This window comes from Heterocephalus glaber, unplaced genomic scaffold, assembly GCF_053883595.1.
Source record: "Heterocephalus glaber isolate CG9 unplaced genomic scaffold, H.glaber_assembly_v1.0 deba00001561, whole genome shotgun sequence".
In the NCBI taxonomy this organism is placed as follows: Eukaryota; Metazoa; Chordata; class Mammalia; order Rodentia; family Bathyergidae; genus Heterocephalus; species Heterocephalus glaber.
The window spans coordinates 13,468,677-13,494,020 of record NW_028258349.1 but is presented as its reverse complement, the minus strand read 5'-3'; the positions used below and the strand labels follow the sequence as shown (position 1 = coordinate 13,494,020).

At 38.2% G+C, this 25,344-nt stretch overlaps 1 protein-coding gene across 12 annotated transcripts; it reads right to left on the bottom strand.

The window, feature by feature from the left end:
• Positions 1-22: 22 nt before the first annotated feature.
• On the bottom strand, positions 23-24,743 carry Znf573 (zinc finger protein 573). Of its 12 annotated transcripts, none has more exons than XM_087191215.1 (7): positions 24,445-24,743; positions 22,053-22,107; positions 18,447-18,577; positions 18,141-18,228; positions 17,201-17,333; positions 13,027-13,089; positions 23-8,264 (listed from the first exon to the last, which is right to left on the bottom strand). In XM_087191215.1, exons 4-7 carry the CDS (start codon positions 18,147-18,149, stop codon positions 6,316-6,318), a joined length of 2,154 nt encoding a protein of 717 aa, XP_087047341.1. In that variant the 5' UTR covers positions 18,150-18,228; positions 18,447-18,577; positions 22,053-22,107; positions 24,445-24,743; the 3' UTR covers positions 23-6,315. The 12 variants fall into 12 exon arrangements, with proteins under 12 accessions (XP_087047341.1, XP_087047339.1, XP_087047343.1 ...); XM_087191213.1 differs by lacking the exon at positions 24,445-24,743 and adding an exon at positions 23,912-24,308; XM_087191217.1 differs by lacking the exon at positions 18,447-18,577.
• Positions 24,744-25,344: the final 601 nt, after the last annotated feature.

The following is a 25,344-nucleotide window of genomic DNA, read 5'->3' as shown; positions in this document are numbered from 1 at the left end:
TATTTTAAGTGGAAAAATTGAATTATGTGATACTTTTATTTCTAGTTTACATGATTATAAATTACAGACAGTAGTAATACCAGAAAATAAACTATGAGATTCTTATTTACAAACTCAATTTGAAATTCACAATATTCAAGGAAGAGTTTGAAAACTTGTCAGCCACCTAAATACTGATCCATATGAAGAGTTTAAAAACATTTAGAGGGCTGGGGATTTAGCTCAGTGGTTCTGCTGCCTGCCTCACAAGCGGAAAGACCCGAGTCCAATACCCCATACCAAAAAAAAAAAAAAAAAAAATTAGAAATAGTCATAGTTTCAGCTGGGAGGCTTTTCATTTTGTAGAAAAGTAACAATAATGTGGTACCGAAAAGGGCAGCTAATTGCTACCTTGTGAACTGACTGCTGTCTCACTGGGGCTTAATCATACAATGTAGTGTTGAAATTCAATTTTAAGGGTCACTCCATTGGTTTTAGCACCATTTAAGCATATGGTTTCACATCCTAAATGTTACTAGGCAATAGGAATGGAAAATCCAAGGTAATATAGATATACTGGGTGACAGATAAGCAAACAAATTTAATACACAGCAGTCTTGATTTGATTGATTGATTGAATGAATGAGACATGGTCTCACTATGTAGTTTAGGCTGGCCTCAACCTCATGGCAATCTTCCTGCCTCACCCTCCTGAGTGCTGGGATTACAAGTGTGAGTCACTATGCTCGGCTCTCACCAGTCTTTTTGAGAGGTTGATCAAGTGCTATTGGCTGTTCCAAGAGTAGGACAATGCTTCACTGGCTTTTCTAACATCAGCAACCATTTTCCAAGTATCAAATACCATTGGTATGCTGACCTATAGCAAAACTTTTCTGCATTATGTTAAATTTAATTTTCAAAATTTAAACAACAGCATGAGGAAAATGTTAACATTTAATAGTGATTTATCCCTTTTGTGGAAAGAAGGGATATGGGTGAGCAGCTCATAATGCAAGATAACACTGCCATTACAGACTTTTGGCTAGCAACGCATAATGTATGATATTCCTTAGTTTGAAAAATTAATAATTTTTTTTTTGATACCAGGGATCGAACTCGGGTCCTTGCGCTTGCGCAGCAGGCGGCGAAACCACTGGGCTAAATCCCCAGCCCAGAAATTAATAATTTTGTATAGGACTGGTAGTGATTTTAGGTAGCTATCAACTCTAATTCTGATTTTATTTGTATAACTAGGAATTGAACCCAGGGCCTTTGGACTGAGCTACTTCTCTGTTTATTTACTTCCTTATTTAATTTCTAATTTTTTTGTTTTTGCTACCAGGGATCGAACTCAGGTCCTTGCGCTTGCGCAGCAGGCGGAGAAACCACTGAGCTAAATCCCCGGCCCTTAATTTCTAATTTTTAATTTTTTTTTAGATAGGGCCTTGCTACATAGCCCAGGCTGGCCTTGAATTTGTGGTGATCTTTCTTCCTCAGCTTCCCCAGGGCTGAGATTATAGGCATGGGTCACCATGTCCGACTGCTTATTAATTTATTTGTGGTACTGGGGATCAAACCCAGGGGCTTGGCATTGAGATGCATCCACAACCTTTTTGTTTTGTATTGTTTTTTACTTTGAGAAAGGATCTTGTTAAATCCCTAAATTGCCCAGGCTGGGCTTGAATTTGCAGTTCTACCTCAGCTTCCCAGAGTGCTGAGATTACAAGTGTGCACTGGATGCCTATTATTTAAAAAAATATATTGGTTCAGAGGTTTTCCATTAGCTTTGTAAATTAACTACTTCCTCTAGCCACACCTTTATTAACTGTGTACCATTTAATAGGTGAACAAAACAACAAAATTTGATTTATTCCTGGTTTCCTACATGCCTTATTGGTATTATATTTTCAAATAAATGTATCAATGTAATGGACCTTTTTTTTTTTTTTGGTAACAGGGATTGAACTTAGGACCTTCTGCTTGTGAGGCAGGCGTCAGAGCCACTGAGCTAAATCCCTGGCCCCTGTAATGGACCTTTTGAATGAGTAACTGACAACTGATACTTAAAGCAAGTTTTACAATGCAGCTTTAATAATCATGTAAATATCTAACATGTGCAGCATCTTTCATGAAGTATTCTGGCTAAAAATCTAATTTCAAGATGATGAGTTCTCTAGATATAAATTCCAATTTATAGGAAAACTGAGGGACAGAGCAACAAATTAAATCATAACACAAGGAATATATCAAGAATGTGGAACACTCTGACAGTTAAAAAAAAATCAAAACCATGAAAAAGAGACTATATTACCCCCTAGAAAAAAAAGAATAATTCTTCTTTAAAGAAATGCATTAAAGGGCTGGGGATTTAGCACAGTGGTTCTGTTGCAAAGTCTCAAAGTCTCAAGTTCAATCCCCGGTACAAAAAAAAAAAGAAATGCATTAAATTAATTCAGAGTGAATTCTGATTAGAAAATAGCTAAATAGCTACTAAAAACATAATTAGGTGAATATTTGAGGACATTAAAGAAAGTATTAAAATTTCCACTGTGGTTACATTATCACAATTATCCAGAAAATGCACATATACTTACAGGTGACGTGCCATGATAGTTACAACTTAGTCACAAATGATACAAAAATAACTCATAATAAACAGATATAAAGAGTTAAAATGAGGTTTGGGGATATAGCTACAGCTAGTGTTTAACTGTCACCTAGCATGCTCGGGGTCCTAGATGTGAAACCCAGAACCACAAAAAAGAGAGAGGCTTAAAATGAGATGGCTAAAGCAAACAACCTAAATGTAAACATGTAGGAATGAGTTACAATATAATTCTTTCAATTTTTTTGTATGTTAAATAAAAACATTCAATACAAATCTAGGTAAAGCACCAAGAAAACAATTTGCTTTCTGCTATCCCATTATTCCTACTTTATCTTAAATTATGAATATAGAATATGAAATATTGGCTATTTAAATCATTGTACATATTACATATTCTTCTATTTCCAAAATTATGTAAAATTTAAGATGACTGGCTCTAAGAATCTGTTTTAAATTACATTAGAACCTTTTAGAATAAACCATTAGCAATACAAATGATTTGGGCACAAAACTACATGCTGAATAATCTTCCAAGGTATGTATACTAACTAATCCTCATAAAGGCAGTCATGTAAGTTCTTTTTGTTTGTTTGTTTGTTTTGGCAAGACAGGGTCTCTCTGTGTAATTCAGGCTGGGGTTGAACTTGCAGCCATCCTCCTGCCTCAGCCTCCCAAGTGCCAGCATTACAGATGTGCCCCACCACGCCTGGCTTCATGTTGGTTCTTGATTATCATTTTACAAATGATAAAATGACGCCCATAGGTAATAACTATTTTTTTTTATTTGTGCTCCTGGGGATTAACTCTATGGGCTTTGCACAAAGCTACAATCCAACCCTTTTATTTTTAAATTTTGACACAGGACCTTGCTAAATTTCCCAGATGGGACTTGAATTTGGGATGCTCTTGTCCCATTATCTCTCAGTAGTGGGATTACAGGCAAGGGTTATCATGTCCAGGTGACAACTATGTGGTGTGATTAAAATATATAGTGAATGTTTAAACTTTTAAAATTTTATTATAGTTAAAGGCACACTGCCATTAATTCTCCTCAAAATACTCCCCCTCACTTCAAACACATGTATCAGATCATTCTTGCCACTTTCTGAAGCATTTCTAAAAGTTCTCTTTCTCATGAACTTAAACTGCACCACCATAGATCCTGAATTGATTAAAAACTACCTTTCAGGGGCTGGGGATTTAGCTCAGTGGTTCCATCAGCTGCCTTGCAAGTGCAAGGTCCCAAGTTCGATCCCCAGTAGCAAAAACAACAACAAAAAATTAACTTTCAGGACCAGAAATTTAGCTTAGTGGTGCCATGCCTGCCTTGCAAATGCAAGGTCCCAAGTTTGATCCCTGGTTTCCAAAAAACAAACAAACAACAACAAAAACTACCTTTCATGGTCATGGTCATTTTGACTTTGAGTAAGAGCCAGAGGTAGCACAGTCCAGATCTGGTGAATAATGTGGATGAGCACACAGCATAATGTTTTTGACAGATATAGCCATAAATCTGTTGAATCAATTCAAGTCATCAAGGCAGTCACAAAAAGACACAGGATCAGATGCATAAAGGATACTGGGGTAACTAATTATGAAGGAAAAAGAGTCATGGAAGGTAATAAAAGTTCCCAGGCAATAATGCAAGGCTCACAGGTCTGAAGGACGGGGCGGGGTGGGGGGGTTGTGTGTGATAGGAAACTGTTAAGAAAACTCATTAAAATGCAGTGTACTTATAACATAATTTAAGCCTGGTTGATAGGATATTGATTCAACATCCAGGTCAGGAGTTTGGGTCCCAAAAGAGTTAACCTGAAATACTTATGTGAGGCTTAAAAAACTGGCAGGGGACAGCCCATGGAAAGCTTGTCCTCATCACTAACATGATGATTAGTTCAGAGAAGCAGGAAGGGACCTCAATTATGTTCCCACAGCAAGGGATCTATTCCCCATACAACACACAAAATGACTATTAAAAACCCTTTAAGACCTCAGTGAGATCAAAGTGGGACATCATTCAGTGAGTGAATCACTGAGAGAAATTCAGTGAGAAAGTTACCTGAATATTCATTCTTTTCATAGAAGCAAGTGACTAGTTTCAGTCTGTATTCAAAGGGAAGGAAATCAAGCTTCAGTTTTGAAACATGAAGAATTTGTGGATATATTTTAAAAACATCACCACTAGCAGTCTGAGTACATTATTTACATTCCTATCACATGTAAAATATGCTCAAGAATCCCCCAAAGTCTCATCCCTTTACAGGACCAATCTTCAGTCTAGAGTCTCCTCATCTAAGTCCACGGTGGGTGAGAATGGCTTTCTGCTGACACTCTCACTAAGTGTATTGGTCTTTTTTTGTTACTACAATGAAATACTTGAGGCAACCTAGCTTTATAAAGAAGTTTATTTAACTCACAATTTTGGAGGTTTAAGGCACAGTACTGGCCAATGTATAGCTCAGGTGAGGATTTCATGGCCAATATCATTCCAGCTGTAGGAGTGTGTGTGGGAGGAAGAGATTATGTCCAGGAAGTGACTGAGGTTCCACAATCTCTGGGGTTTCACTCCTTTCTGAGGGCACAGCCTCAACTGGCCTGAGGACCTCAGCATGAGCTCCACCTCTTAAATGTTCTACACAACCTCTATACCATCAAACTGGGGACCAAACTACTAAGACATGAATACTTAGTGGGGGTACTTAAATGATATCCAAACCATAGTATACTAAGCTAGCAACCAGTGTGATTGAGCCTGCTGGAACAGATTCTCCATCCCCAGTCAAGCTTCTACGTGACCACAATCTCAGGGAAAAACCAATGGTCCTGAATTTGTGGCCCACAGAACCCATGAGAGATATTTATTGTTGTAGTAAAACATTAAGTGTTGCACCGGGGATTTAGCTCGGTGGTTCCACCACCTGCCCTGCAAGCGCAAGCACCCGAGTTTGATCCCCAGTACCTAAAAAACAAAAACAAACATTAAGAGTTGGGATAACTTGTAACACAGCCATTGATGTCTAGTATGGAAGGCTTTTAGTTATTCATTTAATACATTTAGAAAAAACTCCATGTCATGGATGTTGTAAACATAGGCAAGAAGAAATTGGGATTCCTATTTTTTCTTAATTTGTCAATGAATAGTCAGATATTAAAAGAAGACTGACACTGACTCACTCTTTCTTTCTTCTCAGTATTGGGGATTGAACCCAGAGCCTTTGCACTGAGCTACATTCCCAGCCCATTTTCCATTTTGAAACTGGGTCTTGCTGGGCATGGTGGTGCACACCTGTAATCTCAGCACTTGGGAGGCTGAGGCAGGATTACTGTGAGTCTGAGGCTACATAGTGAGAGCTTGTCTTAAGAAAAAAAAAAAAAGCCGGGGATTTAGCTCAGTGCTTCCACCGCCTGCCTCGCAAGCGCAAGGTCCTGAGTTTGATCCCTGGTACAAAAGAAAAAAAAAAAAGGAGAGAGACTGGGTCCCTAAATTGCCCAGAATGGGCTTGAATTTAGGATATTCCTGCCTTGGCCTCCTAGAATGCTGGGATTGTAGGCATGCACCACCATGTCTGAATGCTTTCTAATGCAGCACGTGTTGCATTATAAAGTCTCTTACTTGCTAAAGCTATACCTATCTGACTAATATTCAATCATTTCTCATCAAAATGAACTGTCAAGATGCTGAAAAAGTTTGGGCCATCTCCAAAGACATTGTCACAGTCCTTCTACTCTTAGATTTGCAAGCCTGTATGAATTCCCTGATGTGCTTTAAGGGCTGAACCATATCTAAAGGTTTTCCCACACTGCTCGCAAACATAGGGTTTCTCACCAGTATGAATTCTTTCATGTTGAACAAGGTTTGAAGATCGAATAAAGGCCTTCCCACATTCCTTACATTCATGAGGTTTTCTACCAGCATGAATTTTCTGATGCTGTGTAAGGTATCCACACATTTTAAAGGCCTTTCCACATTCTTTGCATTCATAGGGTTTCTTATCAGCATGAATATTTTGATGTGCCATAAGGTGTGAACTACGTCTAAAGGTCTTCCCACATTCTTTACATTCAAAAGGTTTCTCATCAGTATGAATACTCTGATGTAGAGTAAGATTTCTACAGAAAGTAAAGGTTTTTCTACATATCTTACATTCATAGGGTTTCACACCAGTATGGATTCTCTGGTGCTGATTAAGATATCCATGCAAGCTAAAGGCCTTCCCACAGTCCTTACATTCATAGGGTTTCTCTCCAGTATGAGTTTTCTGATGTTGAACAAGGTTTGAGCGAGTAGTATAGGCCCTTCCACATTCCTGACATATAAAAAGTTTCTTACCAGTATGAATATTCTGATGACGGGTAAGATTCCTATACAAAGTAAAGGATTTCTTACAGTCCTTACATTCAAAGCGTTTCATACCAAGATGGATTTTCTGATGTTGACTGAGGTATCCATGCAAGCTAAAGGCCTTTCCACATTCCTTACATTCATAGGGTTTCTCACCAGTATGAGTTTTCTGATGTTGAACAAGGTTTGAGCGAGTAGTATAGGCCTTTCCACATTCCTGACATTCAAAAAGTTTCATACCTGTATGAATATTCTGATGACGAGTTAGATTCCTATATGAACTAAAGGTTTTTTTACACCTCTCACATTCAAAGCATTTCAAACCAAGATGAATTTTCTGATGTTGTCTGAGGTAAGCATACAAGCTAAAAGCCTTCCCACATTCCTTACATTCATAGGGTTTCTCATCAGTATGAGTTTTCTGATGTTGAAAAAGTTTTGAGCCAGTTGTACAGATCTTTCCACATTGCCTACATTCAAGTTTGTCACCAGTATGAAGATTCTGATGTCGAACAAGATTCTTATATAAAATAAAAGTTTTTTTACACTCCTTGCATTCATATGGTTTCCCACCTTTATGAATTTCCTGATGTAGAATAAGGTATGAGGCAGTGTTATAGCCTTTCCCACATTCTTTACATTCATATGGTTTTTTGCCAGTGTGAATACTCTGATGTGCAATAAGTTGATGATCTCTTCTAAAAGCCTTCCCACATTTCTCACACACATATGGTTTCTCATTAGTATGAGTTTGCCTATGTTCAACAAGACTGGAGCACCTACTAAAAGCCTTCCCACATTCCTTACATTTATAGGGTTTTTCACAAGTATGAATTCTCTGGTGATTTCTAAGGTGGCCAACTTGACTAAAGGCTTTGCCACATCCCTGACATTCATAAGGCTTTGTACCAGTGTGAATTCGCTCATGTTGAATGATGTGTGAGGAATAAATAAAGGCCTTGCCGCATTCTTGACATTCATATGTTTTCTCACCACTATGAAATCTCTGATGTACAGTAAACTGATAGCCACTTTTAAAGTTATTCCCACATTCTGTACATTCATAGGGTTTCTCACCAGCATGAAATCTCTTATGTAGTGTCAGTTGATAGCCACTGCGACAGTTCTTCCCACATTCTTTGCACTCGTAGGGTCTCTCAATATGAAACCTGTGATGCAGAATAAGTTGATGGCCACTACTAAATTTCTTTTGACATTTTGTACATTTATAGAGTTTCTCTCTGGTATATATGTTCTGGCGTCGTGTAGAAGAATTATCCTTTTCATAAGTGGGCATTTTTAGATAGCTGATTATCTTATACTGTAAATCCAAACCTGAAACAACAAAAAATATTTCTATTCTATATCACAGAACATGAAACATATAAAAATAAGAAGCAACACTCATAAGTGAATGGCTTACAGAATTCTAAAATACAGTTATAGAATTTGTAAAAGGCCAAGAATTCAGAAATGTATGAGAATTTATATAACCCAGAAGGTTACTGAATAACGACATCGGTAATATTAGGGTGTGGGTCAGAATCTTTGACGTTTATTATAAATCTGATGTCTTGACATTGTTAGAGGCCAGATGAATTAGAATTAAAGAGAAAAACCCTGACATCATTATTTTGAACCTATCACTAATGTAGATGCAGACTGATGTTTAAGAATACGTCCCTTACATTTTTCTAGCAATTTTATTCTTAGAATAAAATTCAAGCCCCTTTCCAAGAACAGCAGAACTCTTGCTTACCTATGAAGCCTCATGTCAAAACAATAATGCTTTTGCTATCTTCTGTTATATTCCCTAACTAGAATATAGTACAACTTTTCCTGTCACTTACTATTTTCCATGGATTATTTAATCTCCCAAGAATCCTTTCACCTTGGCACTTTTTTGCTGTTTGTTTTTCAGTACTGGGAAGTAAACAGAGGACCTTTTGCACTGAGCTACAATACTCAGCCTTTTAAAATTTATTTTGAGACAGGGTCTCACTAAGTTGGTAAGCTGCTCAGGCTGGGCTTGAACTTGTGATAGGCTCAGTGTCCCAGAGTGCTGAGGTTACTGGTGAAATATGAATAAAGTTTATCATTTACTACTATCAACATTATAATGTTAACTGATTAGATTTTTCTGGTTTTTAGGGTGTTTTTTCTTTTTTTGAGATAGGGTCTCACTGTGGGGCTTAAATGATCTTCCTCCTCAGCCTTCCAAGTACCTGGAACTAAAGGCACTGCTTAGGTTTTTTTGTCATTATTTAGACAATATTTTATTAGCTCCTGTACTCAAACCGACATAGCTACATATTTAATACAGTGCATTACTGTATTTTTCCCAAATGGAAAAAAGTTAAGTTTCTAGACAACATGGCTGTTAATTTCTGCACAATGCCAGCAACACCATAAACTGGGATACTATTTCCAAAGCTGACAGCACAGCTCAAGTTTCCAAAAATCATATTTATATTACACACACACACACACACACACACACACACACACACACATATATGGAGAAAGAGAGAGTGAGCCAAAAAATGTATACACATTTCAGGAAAAGAAAAACTTGTATAAAATATTTTAATACTAAATTTATTGAGACATCATGAGATTAATACAAGTTACCTTTGGCCTCTACAATTACAAAAGGTGCTCAAAGTGGTGACCATGATCTTCAGATATTTATTAGTACGGTGAACTGCTGAAGTGTGTATACATTTTTTTGGCAGACTCTGTCTATGTATATCTCAATAATAGTATGTTCTGCATCAATAGCATAACAGCTTTTCCAGGTTCTGTAGTCGTATGATCAAAATTATAAAGATATCTAGCATACTCCATTAAAAAAAAAAAAAACCAAACCCCTAGAAAACAGCAAAGTTCTGTTACTATTGTGGTACCTGGTACTTTTTTTGTTTTTATTAATTTCTGAATCATCATCTGGAAAGAAAATGTTCTAGAGTAACATCATTAAAAATAGCTCTGACAAAGCACAGTCACTACTATGTATCATAAAGCAGATATAAGATATTTTATATTTACAGAGGTATGATACAGTACTATCCTATATCTATAATACTAGAAGATACAATTAAAAAGGCATTATTTTAGATTTGATACCACTTTTCCAGCAGAAGGTCCAAAGGATGGTATAATACAGCTCTGTAAGGAAATGCACTTTCTTAGATAAGATTTCCTTACATTAGCAGCATAGTTTATAAGTACTCACTCTCTTCATGAACATCAGCTAAAAACTATTTTTTAAAAGTCTGAGGTAGGGCCAGGGATTTAGCTCAGTGGTTCCAGCGCCTGCCTCACAAGCGCAAGGTCCTGAGTTTGATCCCCAGTACCAAAAAAAAAAAAAAAAAGTCTGAGGCAGGGCCAAGGATTTAGATCAGTAGTTCTGCCACTTGCCTCACAGGTGGAAGGTCCTGAGTTCCATCCCTAGTACCAAAAAAAAAAAAAAGTCTGGGGTTGAAAAAAAAACCCAAAACAATATTGGGGAAAAAAAAATATTGGGGAAAAGGATTCAAACAGAAATAATTGAGTATTTTTTCAAATCTGTCAGGTTTGAATGGTGAGAGGTTCACTGAAGAAGGGAGATGCTTCAAAGCTTTGGACCATAACCAAAACACAGCACCACTGCAAAGAGAAGCAGTACCAAACACTGCTCATTCAGGAATATTCAAGATACTGACATCAGTATCTAATCATCGGAATGCACATTCCAGGAAGAAGTAGTACATTACTACTGTACTTTAATTGTAACTGTATTCAACCCAATTGCCATGTTACAACAATAGCAAACTGCCATAATAAAAAATGAGGCTCCTTTATCCAGCACCAATCATCTAAGGTTTGTTGCCTCCAATCCTACAAACACCATAACCATATTCAAAGAACATAAAGGGGCAAAGAAACCACATCAAATGTATTAGCTGGGACCACTACATTGTTCAGGATGAGCTATTCCTGTGTGGTGTTATTTTCTTCCTATTTCTGGTGTTTCATCTAACCATAAAGACTTTTAGATCTAAACTGGGCCTGGTGAACCACATCTATAATCTCAGCACTTGGGAGGGTGAAGTAGGAGGATCACTGTGAGTCCAAGGCCAGCTTGGGCAAAATAGTGAGTTCAAGGCCAGCCAGAACTACATAGTGAGACCCTGTCTCAAAAAAACAAATAAACATCACTATAGTGGAGCTGAGAGCATAGCTCAGTGCTACAGAGCTTTCCTGGGATGTGCAAGGCCATTGCACATCCCCCGCATGGCAAAAAAAAAGAAAAGAAAAGAAAAAGAAATCACAACAGTGGTTACCCTTAGCAAGAGGGATAAGATGGTGACTGGGTGGAGACATAGGAAGGGCTTTAAATTTGACTCTAAAGCTTCTCTTTGTTTAAAAACAGTGCTTGAACAGTATAAAAGAATCTGGTATACCATTACTATAACCTTTCTATAACTCTCAAATTTTATTAAAGGAGTTAAAAAATGTTTTAACTCTTGACCTGGGTGTAGTGACACAGTTATTATTTTATGTCCTCCAGTATTTTTTGAAATGCCTTAATTTAAATAAAAAACAAATTCATTGATTCTAAGCATTCTTCACTCTTATTACTAGTAATTCAAATTCAACAACACTTCATGTGATCTGACTCTTAACAGTAAAAATTCTATTTTTTCTTTTGGCAGTACAAGGGATTGAATCCAGGGACTTGACAGGCAGGTACTCTACTACTGAACTACATCACCAGCCCTAAATTCTTCTTTTTTTGTACTGGGGATTGAACCTAAGGCCTTTGCATTGAGTACATCCCCAACCCATTTTATATTTTTATTTTGAGACAGGGTCTCCCTAAGTTGCCTAGGCTTGGCTTGAACTTGGAATCCCTCTGCATTCTCCTCTCATTGATGAGATTAAATGAATGTGCCACAATAGTCATCTCTAAATTCATTTTTTTTGTCAGTCTCCTTTCAGGGTCTCTACTATGGTCTATTTGGTATTCTCTAACTCATGTAAACTCTCCCCATTCCTCTTGCTGTACTCTTCACATTCTTTCTCCTGGTTGCCCCATCAATCTTTTTCTAAAGTCTTTATTCAGCTTGGAATATTCTTCCCCACATAAACACAAGGCCTGTGTCCCAACATCATATCCCTTCTCAAATATTACCATTCCAGAGAAGTCATCCCCAGCCTTCATATTTAAAATGGCCTAACCTAACTGGGCATGGTGGCCCAGACCTGTAATCTCGGTACCCTGAGAGACTGAAGCAGGAGTATCACAAATTCCAGTCCAGCTTGGGCAACTCAGTGACTTAGTGAGACCCTGTCTCAAAATAAAGAACTTTAGAGCCAGGGATTTAGCTCAGTGGTTCTGTCTCCTGCCTTGAAAGCGCAAGGTCCTAAATTCAATCCCCGGTACCAAAAAAAAAAGGGCCGGGGATTTAGCTCAGTGGTTTCACCACCTGCTGTACAAGCGCAAGGACCGGAGTTCGATCCCCGGTACCAAAAAAAACCCAAACAGAAAAGGGGGGCGGCCCTAGGAATGTAGCTCAGGACAAAGACTTGGGTTTAGTCCTCAGTCCTACTAAACAAGTGAATGCATAAATAAATTAAATGGCCCAACTTTTGTTTACTTTCCAACCTAGCTCAATCCACTATCTAATGTTGTTTACCTATTTATTTTCATATCTACTCACTCTAGTATAATGTAAATTCCATACAAGCCAGGATCTTATAAGTTTTATTTACTACCTCTATACTGTGTCTGTGTGTTTATGTATATATAAAAGGGGAGCTGAAAAGCCAGTGAACCCAAAATAGTTAAAATAGCACAAAATAAAAAGAAAGCCCCATCACAGAAAATGGGTTTGAAATATGAGAAGTAGGGTGATTGGTAAATAGGGTAAAGTTGAAGCTCCTTCCATAGCTCATGTTGAGATCTTTTATTTTCTCCTGCGGTCACAGGCTTATGTTTCACAAGTCTTGGTACCTTGGAAGGGGGCTTGATGAACAATAACACAAACAAGTATCTCCTCTCCCTTATCAAGCAGGCTGTTGTAGCTCTGACTGCTCTTTCTGCTTTCCTTACCTGTCCAGGGCTCTTTTCCTTGCTCCAATAAATCAATCACATCTGGCTTAGAAATGGAATGTCCTGTTCAAAAGAAAAGAAATGACATAAAAATAAAAATACAGAAACCTTTGAGCTTTAGTTAAATTTGCAATGAGCTAATGGCTGATGTTACTGATAAAGACTTTAGATAAAAGACAGAACCAGCAGTAATGGCACAGGCCTATAATCCCTGCTATTCAAAAGGGTGAGGCAGGGGGACCAAAAATTCAAGTCTTGATTGGGCAACTTAATACTCTGTCTCCAAATTTTAAAATTCTGAATGAGGCCTTTTGGAAACAGGGTCTTTCTAGGTAGCCCTGAGATGGCCTCAAATTTGGGGGCAATCCTACCTCAACCTCCCAGGTGCTTGGATTATAGGCATGCACCACCACACCCAGCTTCCAAACAAACAAAAAAAAAATTTAAAGGAGTTGGGGATGTAGCTCAGAGGTTAGAGTTGTCCCCAGGTCTGATCTCTAGTGCCCCCTACCCCACATTCATGGAGGATGAAATAATTTAAGAAATAAGACAGGTATGGTGAAACTTTATTTTAAAGTCCTTTTTTTTTTTTTTCTTGGTTAGCTCTCACGGTATTGTTCAGGCTGGACTCAAACTTCTAGGTTCAAGTGATCTTCAGCTTCTTGAGTAGCTGGGACTATAAGCATGTGCTACCACTCTCAGCCAGGATCTGTCTCTGAAGAGAAAGTTTAACAATGTAAACGTCTCTAGAGGCAGACAGCTGGGGCACAAATTATTTCTCCTAAATTTACCAATCTTAGGACTTTGGTCATGTCACTTCAGCTCACTATTCCATAGTGTTGGCAATTTATCTGGCTATATTACACTACTATAATACAGTTACTTGATGATTACCTACTTTTTTTTTCAGAAGAGTGCCTGGGACATAAAATATTATTTCCATAAGAGCATAACAAGAAGCATTCTGCCAGGTGTAGTGGTACACACCTGTGATCTCAGGTATGGGGAGGCTGAGGCAGGAGGATTCCAAATTTGAGGCCAGCCTGGGGAGCTTATTATTTGAGACTTTGTCTCAAAATAAAAGTTAAAACAAGGGCAGGGGTAGAGGACTTGCTTGAGGCTCTGGGTTTAATCCTGTGCACCAGGATAAAAAAAAAAGGAAAAAAGGTATCCTGATCAGCTTACAAATTTTTCATTCCACATTAAATGCAAAGTTCATGAATTGAAACTTTCAACCGTAAGTCATAAAAATTCACTGCAGGAAATGAGATGTGGTTCTTTCATTTTAAATGAACAGTGGACTGTCAAGTTATGACCAGCCTCACATACGAACAACTTGGGTTACGACTGGCATTTTACTTTTAACTTACGACCAAAGTCTTGAGTTACAACCCAAATGCTAGCCACTCACACGGTTATAAACAAAGGTTCATGATACCAGAAAAGCATATATAAGCATATGTAAGTGTCAGTGAGCCCAGATGCGTGTGTTTGTGGACCTGATTTTGATCAGAGCTTTATATAATTTCTATGATTACTGCTATCAAAATGGCCCCCAATGGGCCGGGGATTTAGCTTAGCAGTTCCACTGCCTGCCTTGCAAGCGCAAGGACCTGGGTTTGATCCCCAGTACCAAAAAAAAGGTCCCCAAAAGCTAGAAAAGAAGCTAAGGAAGGAAGGGAAGATAAAGAAAGCAATCACAATAAAAAAGGAGATTGTGGAGAAATATGAGAGGGGCATTTGCATGAGTGATCTTGCTAATAGGTACAACACATTGAAATCCACCATCTCGACAATCTTACAGAGAAAAGATTTGTATAAGGAAGCTAATGTTGCTAAATGTGTCACTCAAATTACATAGTAAGTCATGATCAACAGTGTTAGACGAAGTAGAAAGACTATTATTAGTGTGGATAAATGAAAGGCAGATGGCAGGTTATATCCTGAGTCTATAATTTGTGAAAAAGCTAGGGCTATAAATACAGATATCATAAAGGATAACCCATCAATGAGTGATAATGGTGAAACATTTTGTGCCACTAAGGGGTGGTTTCACAATTTTAAAGGGAGAACTGGGATTCACATTGTAACTAGGCATGGTGAAGCAGCCAGTGCTAATAAAAGGGCTGCTGAAAAATTACATACACCACTTTGAAAGGATGACAAAGAGAAATGGCTTTTGCTCTCGCCAAGTTTTCAACTGTGATGAAACTGGCCTTTTCTGGAAGAAAATGCCCAGGAGAAGATACATTACCCAGGAAGAGAAGAAAATGCCAGGACACAAGCCTATGAAGGACAGGCTAACCTTATTGTTATGTCCCAATGTGAGTGGTGACCTCACAATAAAGCCTCTCTTGGTTTATCACTCTGAAACCCCCAGAGTGTTCAGAAAACATACATACATGAAGACTAGGCTAGGGGTCATGTGGAGATCTAATGCAAAAGCCTGGGTAATAAGAGTACTTTTTCTTGAGTGGATCAGGGAGGCTTTCTTTTCTTCTGTTAAGAAATAGCTAGAGGATAAAGGTTTACCACTCAAGGCTCTCCTTATCATGCACAATGCTCCTGCTCACCCATGAAATTTGGAAGAATTAGCTGAAGAATTCCTATGGCTCTCAGTTGAGTTCCTCCCACTGAATACAACTCCTCTACTGCACCCTGTGGACCAACAGATTATAGCTAACCTTGAGAAGCTATACACCACAGAACATTTCTGAAGTGCTTCCAGATGGTCTCAGATACAGATTTAATCCTTAAAGTGTTCTGGAAGAAACATTACAACATCCTTTCCTGTGTGGGGTTAATTAAGAAATCCTGGGCCAATGTCTCTCTAAGGACACTGAGATCTGCCTGGAAGAAAGTGTGGCCTAGAATTATACAGGAGAGAGGCTTTGAAGACTGTATAGAGGAGTCTGAGCCTTCAATTGACCCTGTAGTTGATGACACTATCACTATAGAGGAGTCCATAGGCTTGCAGGTAGACAGTGGTGATGTTAAGGAACTGGTAGAGGAATACTTAGAGGAATTGTCTACAAAGGAACTTCAGCACCTTCTGGCTAAGCAACAGAAACTGGCAGCTGAGAAGCTTTCTGAAGAGGAGGGGAAGTATCAACAATCAGTGCAGCAAAGTTCTTCTGAAATAAAGGAAATCCTGAAAGAATGGACAGAGCTACAAATATTTGTAGAGAAGACCCACCCAGACAGAGAAAAAGCCAATAGTTGCATTCACTTGCTTAATGACAGTGTCATGTCATACTACATAACAATGTTAAAGAAAAGACAGAAATAGACAACCTTAGACCAGTTTTTAGTTTTGAAAAAGGTTGAGACCTAGTGAGCCAGAAGCAGGTTCTAGTGGGCTATAGGCTCACCAGAGAGCCAGATTCCTGATGTTCTTATAGAAGAGGACTCTCCATCCAAACAATAACCACCTTCCATTTCATCCTCCCTTCCTGCAAGCCAAAGATGTCAACTTGAATGATGAGTACAGTATGAAGTTGTTTTTAGTAAACTAGGCACATTTTAGAACTTTTTGGTAAAAACAATAGGAAAATTATTGGTGTTTCTGGTAAATTATGCATATTATACAACCCTTTTTATTATGAAAAGGTTAGTTAAGAGGTTCTTTGGGAGGTTTGGAATGCATTATGGGTATTTCTACTATTTATGGGAAAAAGTCTTGACTTGCAACCAACTTGAGTTACAACCAGCCCTCATGAACAAATTGAGTTTGTAAATCAAAGGTCCACTGACTGTTCATCCCACCCACTGCTGTATAATTTAGAGGCCCTTCTCATACTCAGAGAAAATCAGGAATATGCCTCTAACTGTTGTCCTGTGGTGCAACCAGAGGATGACATAGCACATCTGCAGGAATTTCTGGAATATAATGGGAAACCAGGATTCCTGCGCAATGGTTATTCACTATATACACAGAATTTTAATGTGGAATCTAGACCCTTGGATATTAAATAAGGGAGGCACTTATAAGAGTCAGAAGGAGATGTGAATATCACTAAATGATAGGGAAGATGATAGTGCTTAACGGCAGATCCAGTGTCATTGGTAGACCTCAGATTGTCCTCTAGAAACAAATATAGCTTTGGAATTCCTTGTGTTGAAAGGTAATATATCACAGATCACATTTTAATTTACTTACAGCAAATACACTTACCCAGAGACTCGAGGTTCCTGTAGTTCTCCAGCATCACATCCCTGTACAAGTCCCTCTGTCTAAGGTCCAGGTATTCCCACTCCTGTTGAGAAAAGTCTATGGCCACGTCCCCGAATGTCACTAATTCCTGAAACTATAAACACATATATTATGACATTTGAAGAAATATTTTCAAGAAGGAAAGACAATAAACGGAGACATGAGAAGAAAGATATGATACAGTACAAGTGACTAATGAGCAGTAGTAGACTAAAGTGGGATGTCTACTATTCCTGAAGAATGCTATCACTGCAGACAAACCTTTCTGTATGTCAGGGATTGCCACAATAGTTTAGGTTTCCTGAGGAATGGATAAAATAAAATTCAAGTTTCTGTATTCAATAAAGTATTAGAGACAACCAGTTTGTTAGTGGCATGATGCAGAAATTTCCACTAAATGTTAATTTCTAAACTATTTTCCCTTTTACATTAAAAAAAAAAGATCAGTCCTTCCCAAATTTAATATAAATATCTCCATATTTTAAAAAGCTTTAAAAAATAAAAATTTAAAAAACTTGGCAAAAAAAAAAATCTAGATTCCACAAGCTTCAAGCTCACCATTTATGTCAGGGCACAGCATAAGTGCTTTTGCTTTCACAAATAAAGGTGTGTTTTTTTGGCACCGGGGATAAAACTCAAGGCCTTGTGCTTGCGAGACAGGTGGCAGAACCACTGAGCTAAATCCCCAGCCCACAAATAAATTTTTTACTGGCTGTGTAAAAACCCATTTTATTGTGGATATCTCAGGAAATCAAGTTATTTGCTGTCACTGTTCACTCCATTAGGAGAAACTAAAGAGGAGAGAACTGAATGAGGGCTTCTGAAGTAGGAAGCTTAGGTAAAAATCTACCTTACTTAAAATCTTAATATTGCAAGGAAACAGAAAAAACAATCAACTTACACAGATCATGGTTTCAGAGATGTAAGATCTGATTAGTCCTCCTCAATGGTCCACTGCTGGAAAAATTTAAACTCCTAAGAATCTAGAACTGACAGAAGAAAGAAGGTTTTAATGTTTCTAATATGACCTAATTAAAATCTTTCTGCTTTTCTATTTCTTCTTCCAAAATTAGTCCCCTATAGCTACACATATAATTTAGAGGGAAATAGAAGATGGATCTGAGTTGTCCTCTAACCCCTAGAAACCCAGCTACACAAAGATAGCTGCAGAGTACACAGTCACTTCTGCATGATGCCAGATCCGAACCTGAGACTGGGGCTCTCTGTCTTTCAGGACTCATAATTCAAAGCAGCACCTCTTTCATGGGATCTCATCAGCTGAAGTTGGTCAATAAATGGGAGGTAACACAACATAGAAGAAATTGCATAGGCCTGGTTCTGTGTTAGGAACATACATGTAACAGAATGCAAAGTAGTCATTAAATGCAAGCAGGGAAACATATTTAAGGAAATGGAAAATATTTCAGATATTCTGTCATTAGAAAATTAAGATTAAAAATAGAATACAAAATGATTATATCACAAAGAGATAGATCACATGACATCAATATATTCAAAAGGTCTGGTAATTTATTTTGTTATATTACAGAATCCTGTTATAATTATTTGTTTAGTTGTGATCTTGATGTTGTTTTAAATATACTCCATAATTGGGCCAGGGATTTAGCTCAGTGGTACTGCCGCCTGCCTTGAAAGCGAAAGGTCCTGAGTTCCATTCCCAGTACCAAAAAAAAAAAAAAATATATATATATATATATATATATATATATATATATACACACACATACATACACATATACACACACTCCATAATTATAACACTGGTCACAAAATAACTTAAAAATATACATGTGTACATATGTATGCACAAATGTGTGTTAAAAGGCAAGTTTATTTTGTCACTTAGCTATAATATCTTCTAGACAACTGCTAAACCTACTTAATCCATTAATCTCACTTTTTAAAAAAAAGCAGAAGTCAAGAGCTTACAGAATTCCACTTACCTCCACACAAATTCCACTGGCTCAGTCATACTTGTTCATACCTTATAGAGATGGCTAGAATACAGCCAATGATGTGAATTCCCAAGGTATATATTACTTGAATCTTTTTAGTGGTCTTTATTATACAGTGACTTTATCTTATTCATAGTTTATGCTTCTTGCTGGACTGTTAGCTTTTAAAAGTAGCAACTAAGAGCTGGGGATTTAGCTCAGTGGTTTCGCTGCCTGCTACGCAAGCACAAAGACCTGAGTTCGATCCCCGGTAACAAAAAATAAAATAAAATAAAATAAAAGTAACAACTAAGTACTGCACTAGTTACTGCATCACCCAATTTCACATGGTTATATATACTGTAGGTTCAATTAAATGTCTGATTTGTCATCAGGTGTGGTGGCTTATGCTGGTAATCCCAGCGTATGGGAGCCTGAGGCAGGAGTGCCATGAGTTCAAGGCCAACCTGGGCTACATAGTGAGTTTGAGGTCACCCTGAATTATACAGGGAGACCCTGTCTCAAAAATTTAAAAAAATTTTAATAAAGACCTATGAAACATGTCTAACATCAGTCTACAGGTTGAAAAAATTATGTTGTAGTATATGGCAAGTATTAATAATTATATTGGTCTATTGCAACACATAATGAAAAGGGACTTATGATGAATTACTGAATGTGGCAGGTAGGTTTTAAAAATTAGTAATATTTAGGGTTAAATTAAGTTAAATTAAATTAAGGTTAAATTAAATTAAGACCACCTTAAGAGGTGGTCTCTTAAGGTAACGAATACAGATTGCTGTCAACCGTTTAGGACATGACTTTCAGATTTAAACTCTGATATTTGACACATTAGTGTCTTAAAATTTCATTGGTAAATTGGAAAAGAATATCATCTAGCATATAAAAAGTCTGAAGAAGTAAAATAGTGCATATGAAATATTTAATAAGCTGGGCATGGTTGTGCACACCTGTAATTCCAGCATTGTAAAAGGCTGAGGCAGGAGATCAGTCTCAAGTTCAAGCCCAGCCTGGGTAACTAAGCGAGACCCTTATCTCAAAATTTAAAAAATATAAAATATAATAAAGGCTAGGGATGTAGCTCAGTGGCAAGGCCCAGAGTTCAATTCCTAGTACAGCATAAACAAAAAAATGTAGTGAAACAATTGCTTTAAGGTAAGTTAGCTATTATTTGAGGTACAGAACCTTAGAAATCCCTCAATTTACTACTTTAAAACACTGGCCAGGGATTTAGCTCAGTGGTTCTGCCACCTGCCTTGCAACCGCAAGGACCTGAATTTGATCCCTGGTACAAAAAAAAAACAAACCATAATTCTACTAATTCTGTTTTTTATAAAATTAAATTCCCACACCATTATTCTCATAATGGTAACTAAAGAATGTCAAAACCTGAGTTTAAGCATAAAATTGTCCTCAGAAAACAAAAGAAGATTCTTAAACACATAAGGAGAAAATGTGCCTTTTCCATTTCTCTGGCAGCTAAAGAAAACATTTTAGTAACCTAATGTGGCTCAGAGAATGTGATCAGACAAGGGGCCAAATTAAGAATTTAACAGGAGCCTAAATCCTGTTCCTGTGTACAATACAGACACACATACACACACACCCCGCCCAGTACTGGGGAAGGAACTCAGGACCTTGCACTTGCAAGTCAGACTCAGCACCACTGAGCTAAGTCCCAGGTCCCCAGAGATTTGACTATTCCTTATTTTTACTCTCTATTCTACATTTCTGCTGGTACAAATCTATCACTGGAAATATTCACACAATAGACACCTTAAAGCACCTAGACACCAGAGATTATTTCTATCTTCTATGAAATGGCCTTCTACTTATCTATTTATTTATATATTTATGAGGCCAGGTCTCACTATATAGTTCAAAGCTGGCCTTAAATTCACTATGTTGGCCAGGCTGGCCTCGAATTTGCAGCAATCCTCCTGCTGGGGATTACAGGCACATGCCATGATGTCTGGCCTTTAATCTCCTTTTTAAAAAATTGAGTTCTATGTATTATCTTAGTTGATAACTTCTTTTACAGATAACCTAATGTTTTTTCAATGCTCCGTATCAAACCAAGCTCTAAACCAGAGCTCTCCCACTAAGCCAAACCTCCCAACCGATAATTGATTTTAACTTACACAGCTATGATCAGGCTAATGGGAAAACAGAAGTGTTTTCACATGAAAAGGTGATCGTCAGCCTTCCTTTTCCTTACAGGTACATGGCATAAGGAAAACCCAGGATTTCATTTTCAAATGGAGATAAAGTATGATGATTTTATTTTGCAGATATTTAAGCAAAAATATATACTTAGGGTTTTGGGCAATGGGGGAACTGGACAGATCCAGCCCTGCCAAGGATGTCAGATCTCATTGTCTTCAGCATCTTTTCAGCCTGTTCTCCCCACCTCCAAGTCTCCCAATAAAATGATTTGCCCCCAAAATATATTCTTTTTTCTTTTTTTTTTGGTACCGGGGATTGAACTTGGAACCTTGCGCTTTTGAGGCAGGCGCCAGACCCACTGAGCTAAATCCCCGGCCCTGCCCCCACAATATATGCTTACATAAAAATTAGAAAAGCATACCCCATACTTACCATGGAAGGAGGGGAAGAGTATGAGTAACTTTAACTTTCTAATTTCACTAGTTATTCAGGTTTCTGGATTTTTCTTCAATGAGGCTTATTTACTTCCTACCTTGAAACAGAGCATCACTAATATCCAAAATATTTCTTAAAATAAACAATAAAATTATGAGGAAGCATACTTGTTAAGAAAACTGTGAACTTCAGTACTAAATTGGAAAAGCAGTGTGATTGAAATAAATAATACCTACCATTTCTTGGACAACCTTTAGTTATCAGTATATAACCTTCAGTTACCAAGATTTTCTGTGAATGAATATAGTTCAAATAAGTGAAATTAACGGAGTGAAAGAATACATAAAAAGCAAACAGAAAGGAGTGTTTTTGTTGTTTGTTTGTTGAGACAGGGTTTTGCTATGTAGTTCAGGCTGGTCTTGAACTCACTATGTGCCCAGGATGGCCTTGAACTCCCAGTGATCCTCCTGCCTCATCTCTCAAACGCTAGGATAACAGGCATGAGCCACCACACTCAGCAGAAAAGAATTTTGTATATAGCAGATTCTTAGATGTGGACATAGAAATCTCCACAAAAATACTATTAAATATCACTTTGATAAAATTATTGCAAATATAGGGCTGGGATTAGCTCAGTGGCACAGTGCCCGCCTGGCAATCGAGAGGTCCTGAGTTCAATCCCCGGTACCAAAAAAAACCTTGCAAAAATGTCTAACATAACCTTATTTTGATAAATGACATCATATATAACTTTAAAACACTCTTAAGTAGTACTCTTTATGGCAACGAATATTGCTTAATACTACATATTTTTAATTTTTTTTTTTTGGTACCAGGGATTGAACTCAGGACCTTGCACTTGTGAGGCATGCAACAGTACCACTGAGCTAAATCCCCAGCCAATATATTTTTAATCGTAACAATCTTTATAAAGCACAATTTTATTAGCTGTATATTATTTATTTATCTATTTGTTTCTGAGTTAATGTTTCCCAAGCTGGTCTCAAACTCCTGAACTCAAGGGATCCTTCAGCCTCAGCCTCCGAAGTACTGGGACCATAGGCCTAATCCACAATGCTAAACTCAGTGTGGTATTATCTCTTCTATGCATGTAGTACAAAATGTGATTTGCTTTTTTTTTAAAAAAAATAGGGTCTCACTATGTGGCCCAAGTTGGCCGCCTCAAACTCATGATCCTCATTTTATATAATCATCTCTACTATTACTGTTTTGTTTCTAAATCAATAGCTCTAAATCTTTTTAGTCATGTTTACCTTTGATAATCTCAAGAATATATAACACTTCTGAATTCTAATGGTCTGGAATTTCTTGGAACCAGAAGAGCAATCAAAGGGCTGAAGATTGATAAAGAATCCTTGTTCTTTACCCATTGAAGCTCCTGGTAATTTTCATAATTTGCAAATAATCATCAATTGCTTTCATATGTTATTACTAAACTCTGAAGGGTATAGAATTATGACATAACAGTTAATATTTGTGGAGCACTGATGTTCCAGGCTCTGATGTCACAGGCTGGGCAATGTGGATATTTAGTGACACCCTTTCTCAAAATAAAAAACTAAATAAGAGTTAGGAAAATAACTCAGTGCAAAGATCCCAGTTCAAAAATCATTACAGGAAAAAATTGTATAATTAAAATAGGATAGATTAAACCCAACAAGACAGTCCATATAAATAATTTTTTAATCTATACTTATTTACTGTTGAAGGTGGGTGACTAATTCTAATTTAGGGACTGAATTAGGTGGTTTAGAAGATTTGATCTCAGCCTGTTCAACTTAGCGAGACCCTGTATCGACATTTAAAAAAAAATTTTTTTTTAAGGGATAGAGATGTAGCTCAGTGCACAGGCCCTGAGTTCAATCCCCAGTACTACGAAACACCACAACCCCAAACCAAAATAAACCAACAACAACAAGAACAAAACCCAACTAACCTAAACACTGATTTTTTAAAATGTCAAACAATTCTTTATGTCAGGGTTCTTCTTTTGGGAAATGGCAGAACAAGAGAGGGAGAAAGGAGTCGTGAGTCATGGGCTGTACTTGGAGAGTATGATTTAGTTACAACTTACTGCAGGTCCACAGTCCCCTTGTTCACAAGCAGACAAAGGCAGGAGGGATACTGGAACCTATGTAAATTTATGCAGATTCCTGGAGTCTGAGCTCTAGGAAGGCTGGGGTTCTGAGATACTTAGCTAGCTGGCCCTCAAATTTCCCAAAGAAAGAAGTCTCAGAAATTCTCAATCCAAAAGCAAGGCAATGCCTGATTGATGCAAAACTCATTTAGGTTTCAGCATCTGACTTCGTTTCTTGCAGGCATTTCTCTGTCAGATCCAAGTGGCTGTTAGGAAAGAGGGCAAAGGAAGCAGCAGGGAACCTACAACGGATCACAGTGACACACAAGAGTCACAGCAATCGACGCACACGTAACGGACACGTACCTCACTGCCCCGTGACGCGAGCACAGCCACTCACCTGCCAGTCGCGAAAGCATGTAGGCGAGCAGGCACATCCCAGCCCTCTCGCACGCAACTTTCTGTCTGCCTGTTTGTCTCGATCTCTTATATTTCCCATCTGACATACACAGATACACAACTACGCTCACCTGCTGTACGAATACACAGGCCTGAGATTCCGGTTTACAACGAGCCGTCCATACTGCGGGGTTCCATTCTTTGAAGGGCTTTTTCCAGTCCTCGGGGATTCAGGTCTAGCTCCAATTTAATCCGGTTTCCCAGAGTCTTGTCAGCGAGCACCTTTAGTTTACAGTATAGTGAAATAAGTTCAACTAACCCTGAAAAGCGCAAAAACCACGCAAAGAAAGAAGGAAAGCCATAGAACGGGCCCGCCCGTAGCCCTCTGGGAAATGTAGTTCAAGCCTAAATAGTCGGGGCCGCGGTTGCTTGTGGGAAAACCAGGCCGGAGTCCAAAAATCCTCCTGGGAAAGCAGCCGGAAGGACTGCACAAACGCCGGGATCCGCCTGATTTTAATTCTCAGTGTACTAGCAGTGCGCATGGGCAAGGAAGTGCGCAGGGTTACCGGCAAGTGCCAGCGAGCCTAGCTCCTGCTCTGGTGCTAGAGTCTCAGAGGGTGTACCCACGGTTGGGGTGGTGGCACAAGCCTGTAGTCCCAGCATGCGGGAGGGTGAAGCAGGAAGGTCTCGAGATCGAGGCCAGCCTGGAACACTTTGAACTCTTGTCTCAAAAAGAGGATGTGTCCTAGGTGGAATAGAAGATGCTAGTGAAACCAGATTAGATCTTAGTTTCTGAGGCCAGACATTCTCCCCTTGTTCCCTGTGGTAGTTCCAACCTATTATAAGTAACCTTTAAAAAAACCTGACAAGCTGGTCGTGGTTGGTTTGCATTCTCACTTTCTTAATGGTGGACTTTGAAGCAGAGTTTTAAGTTTTGGTTATCTCACTGGCTAGATGAGTTCTTTTTTGTGGGGGGTACTGGGGATCGAACTCGGGTTCTTGCGCTTGCGCAGCAGGCAGCGAAACCACTG

What these genes read in the sequence shown, in the direction of transcription:
- Znf573 (XM_087191224.1), bottom strand. Translation starts at nt 24,413, where the DNA reads ATGGGAAATATAAGAGATCGAGACAAACAGGCAGACAGAAAGTTGCGT. An exon ending in CATGCTTTCGCGACTGGCAG is followed by an intron (nt 17,334 to 24,314) that starts GTGAGTGGCTGT and finishes ATGTGTTTATAG; the next exon opens with TTTCAGGAATTAGTGACATT. An exon ending in AGGAAAAGAGCCCTGGACAG is followed by an intron (nt 8,265 to 13,026) that starts GTAAGGAAAGCA and finishes TTGTTGTTTCAG; the next exon opens with GTTTGGATTTACAGTATAAG.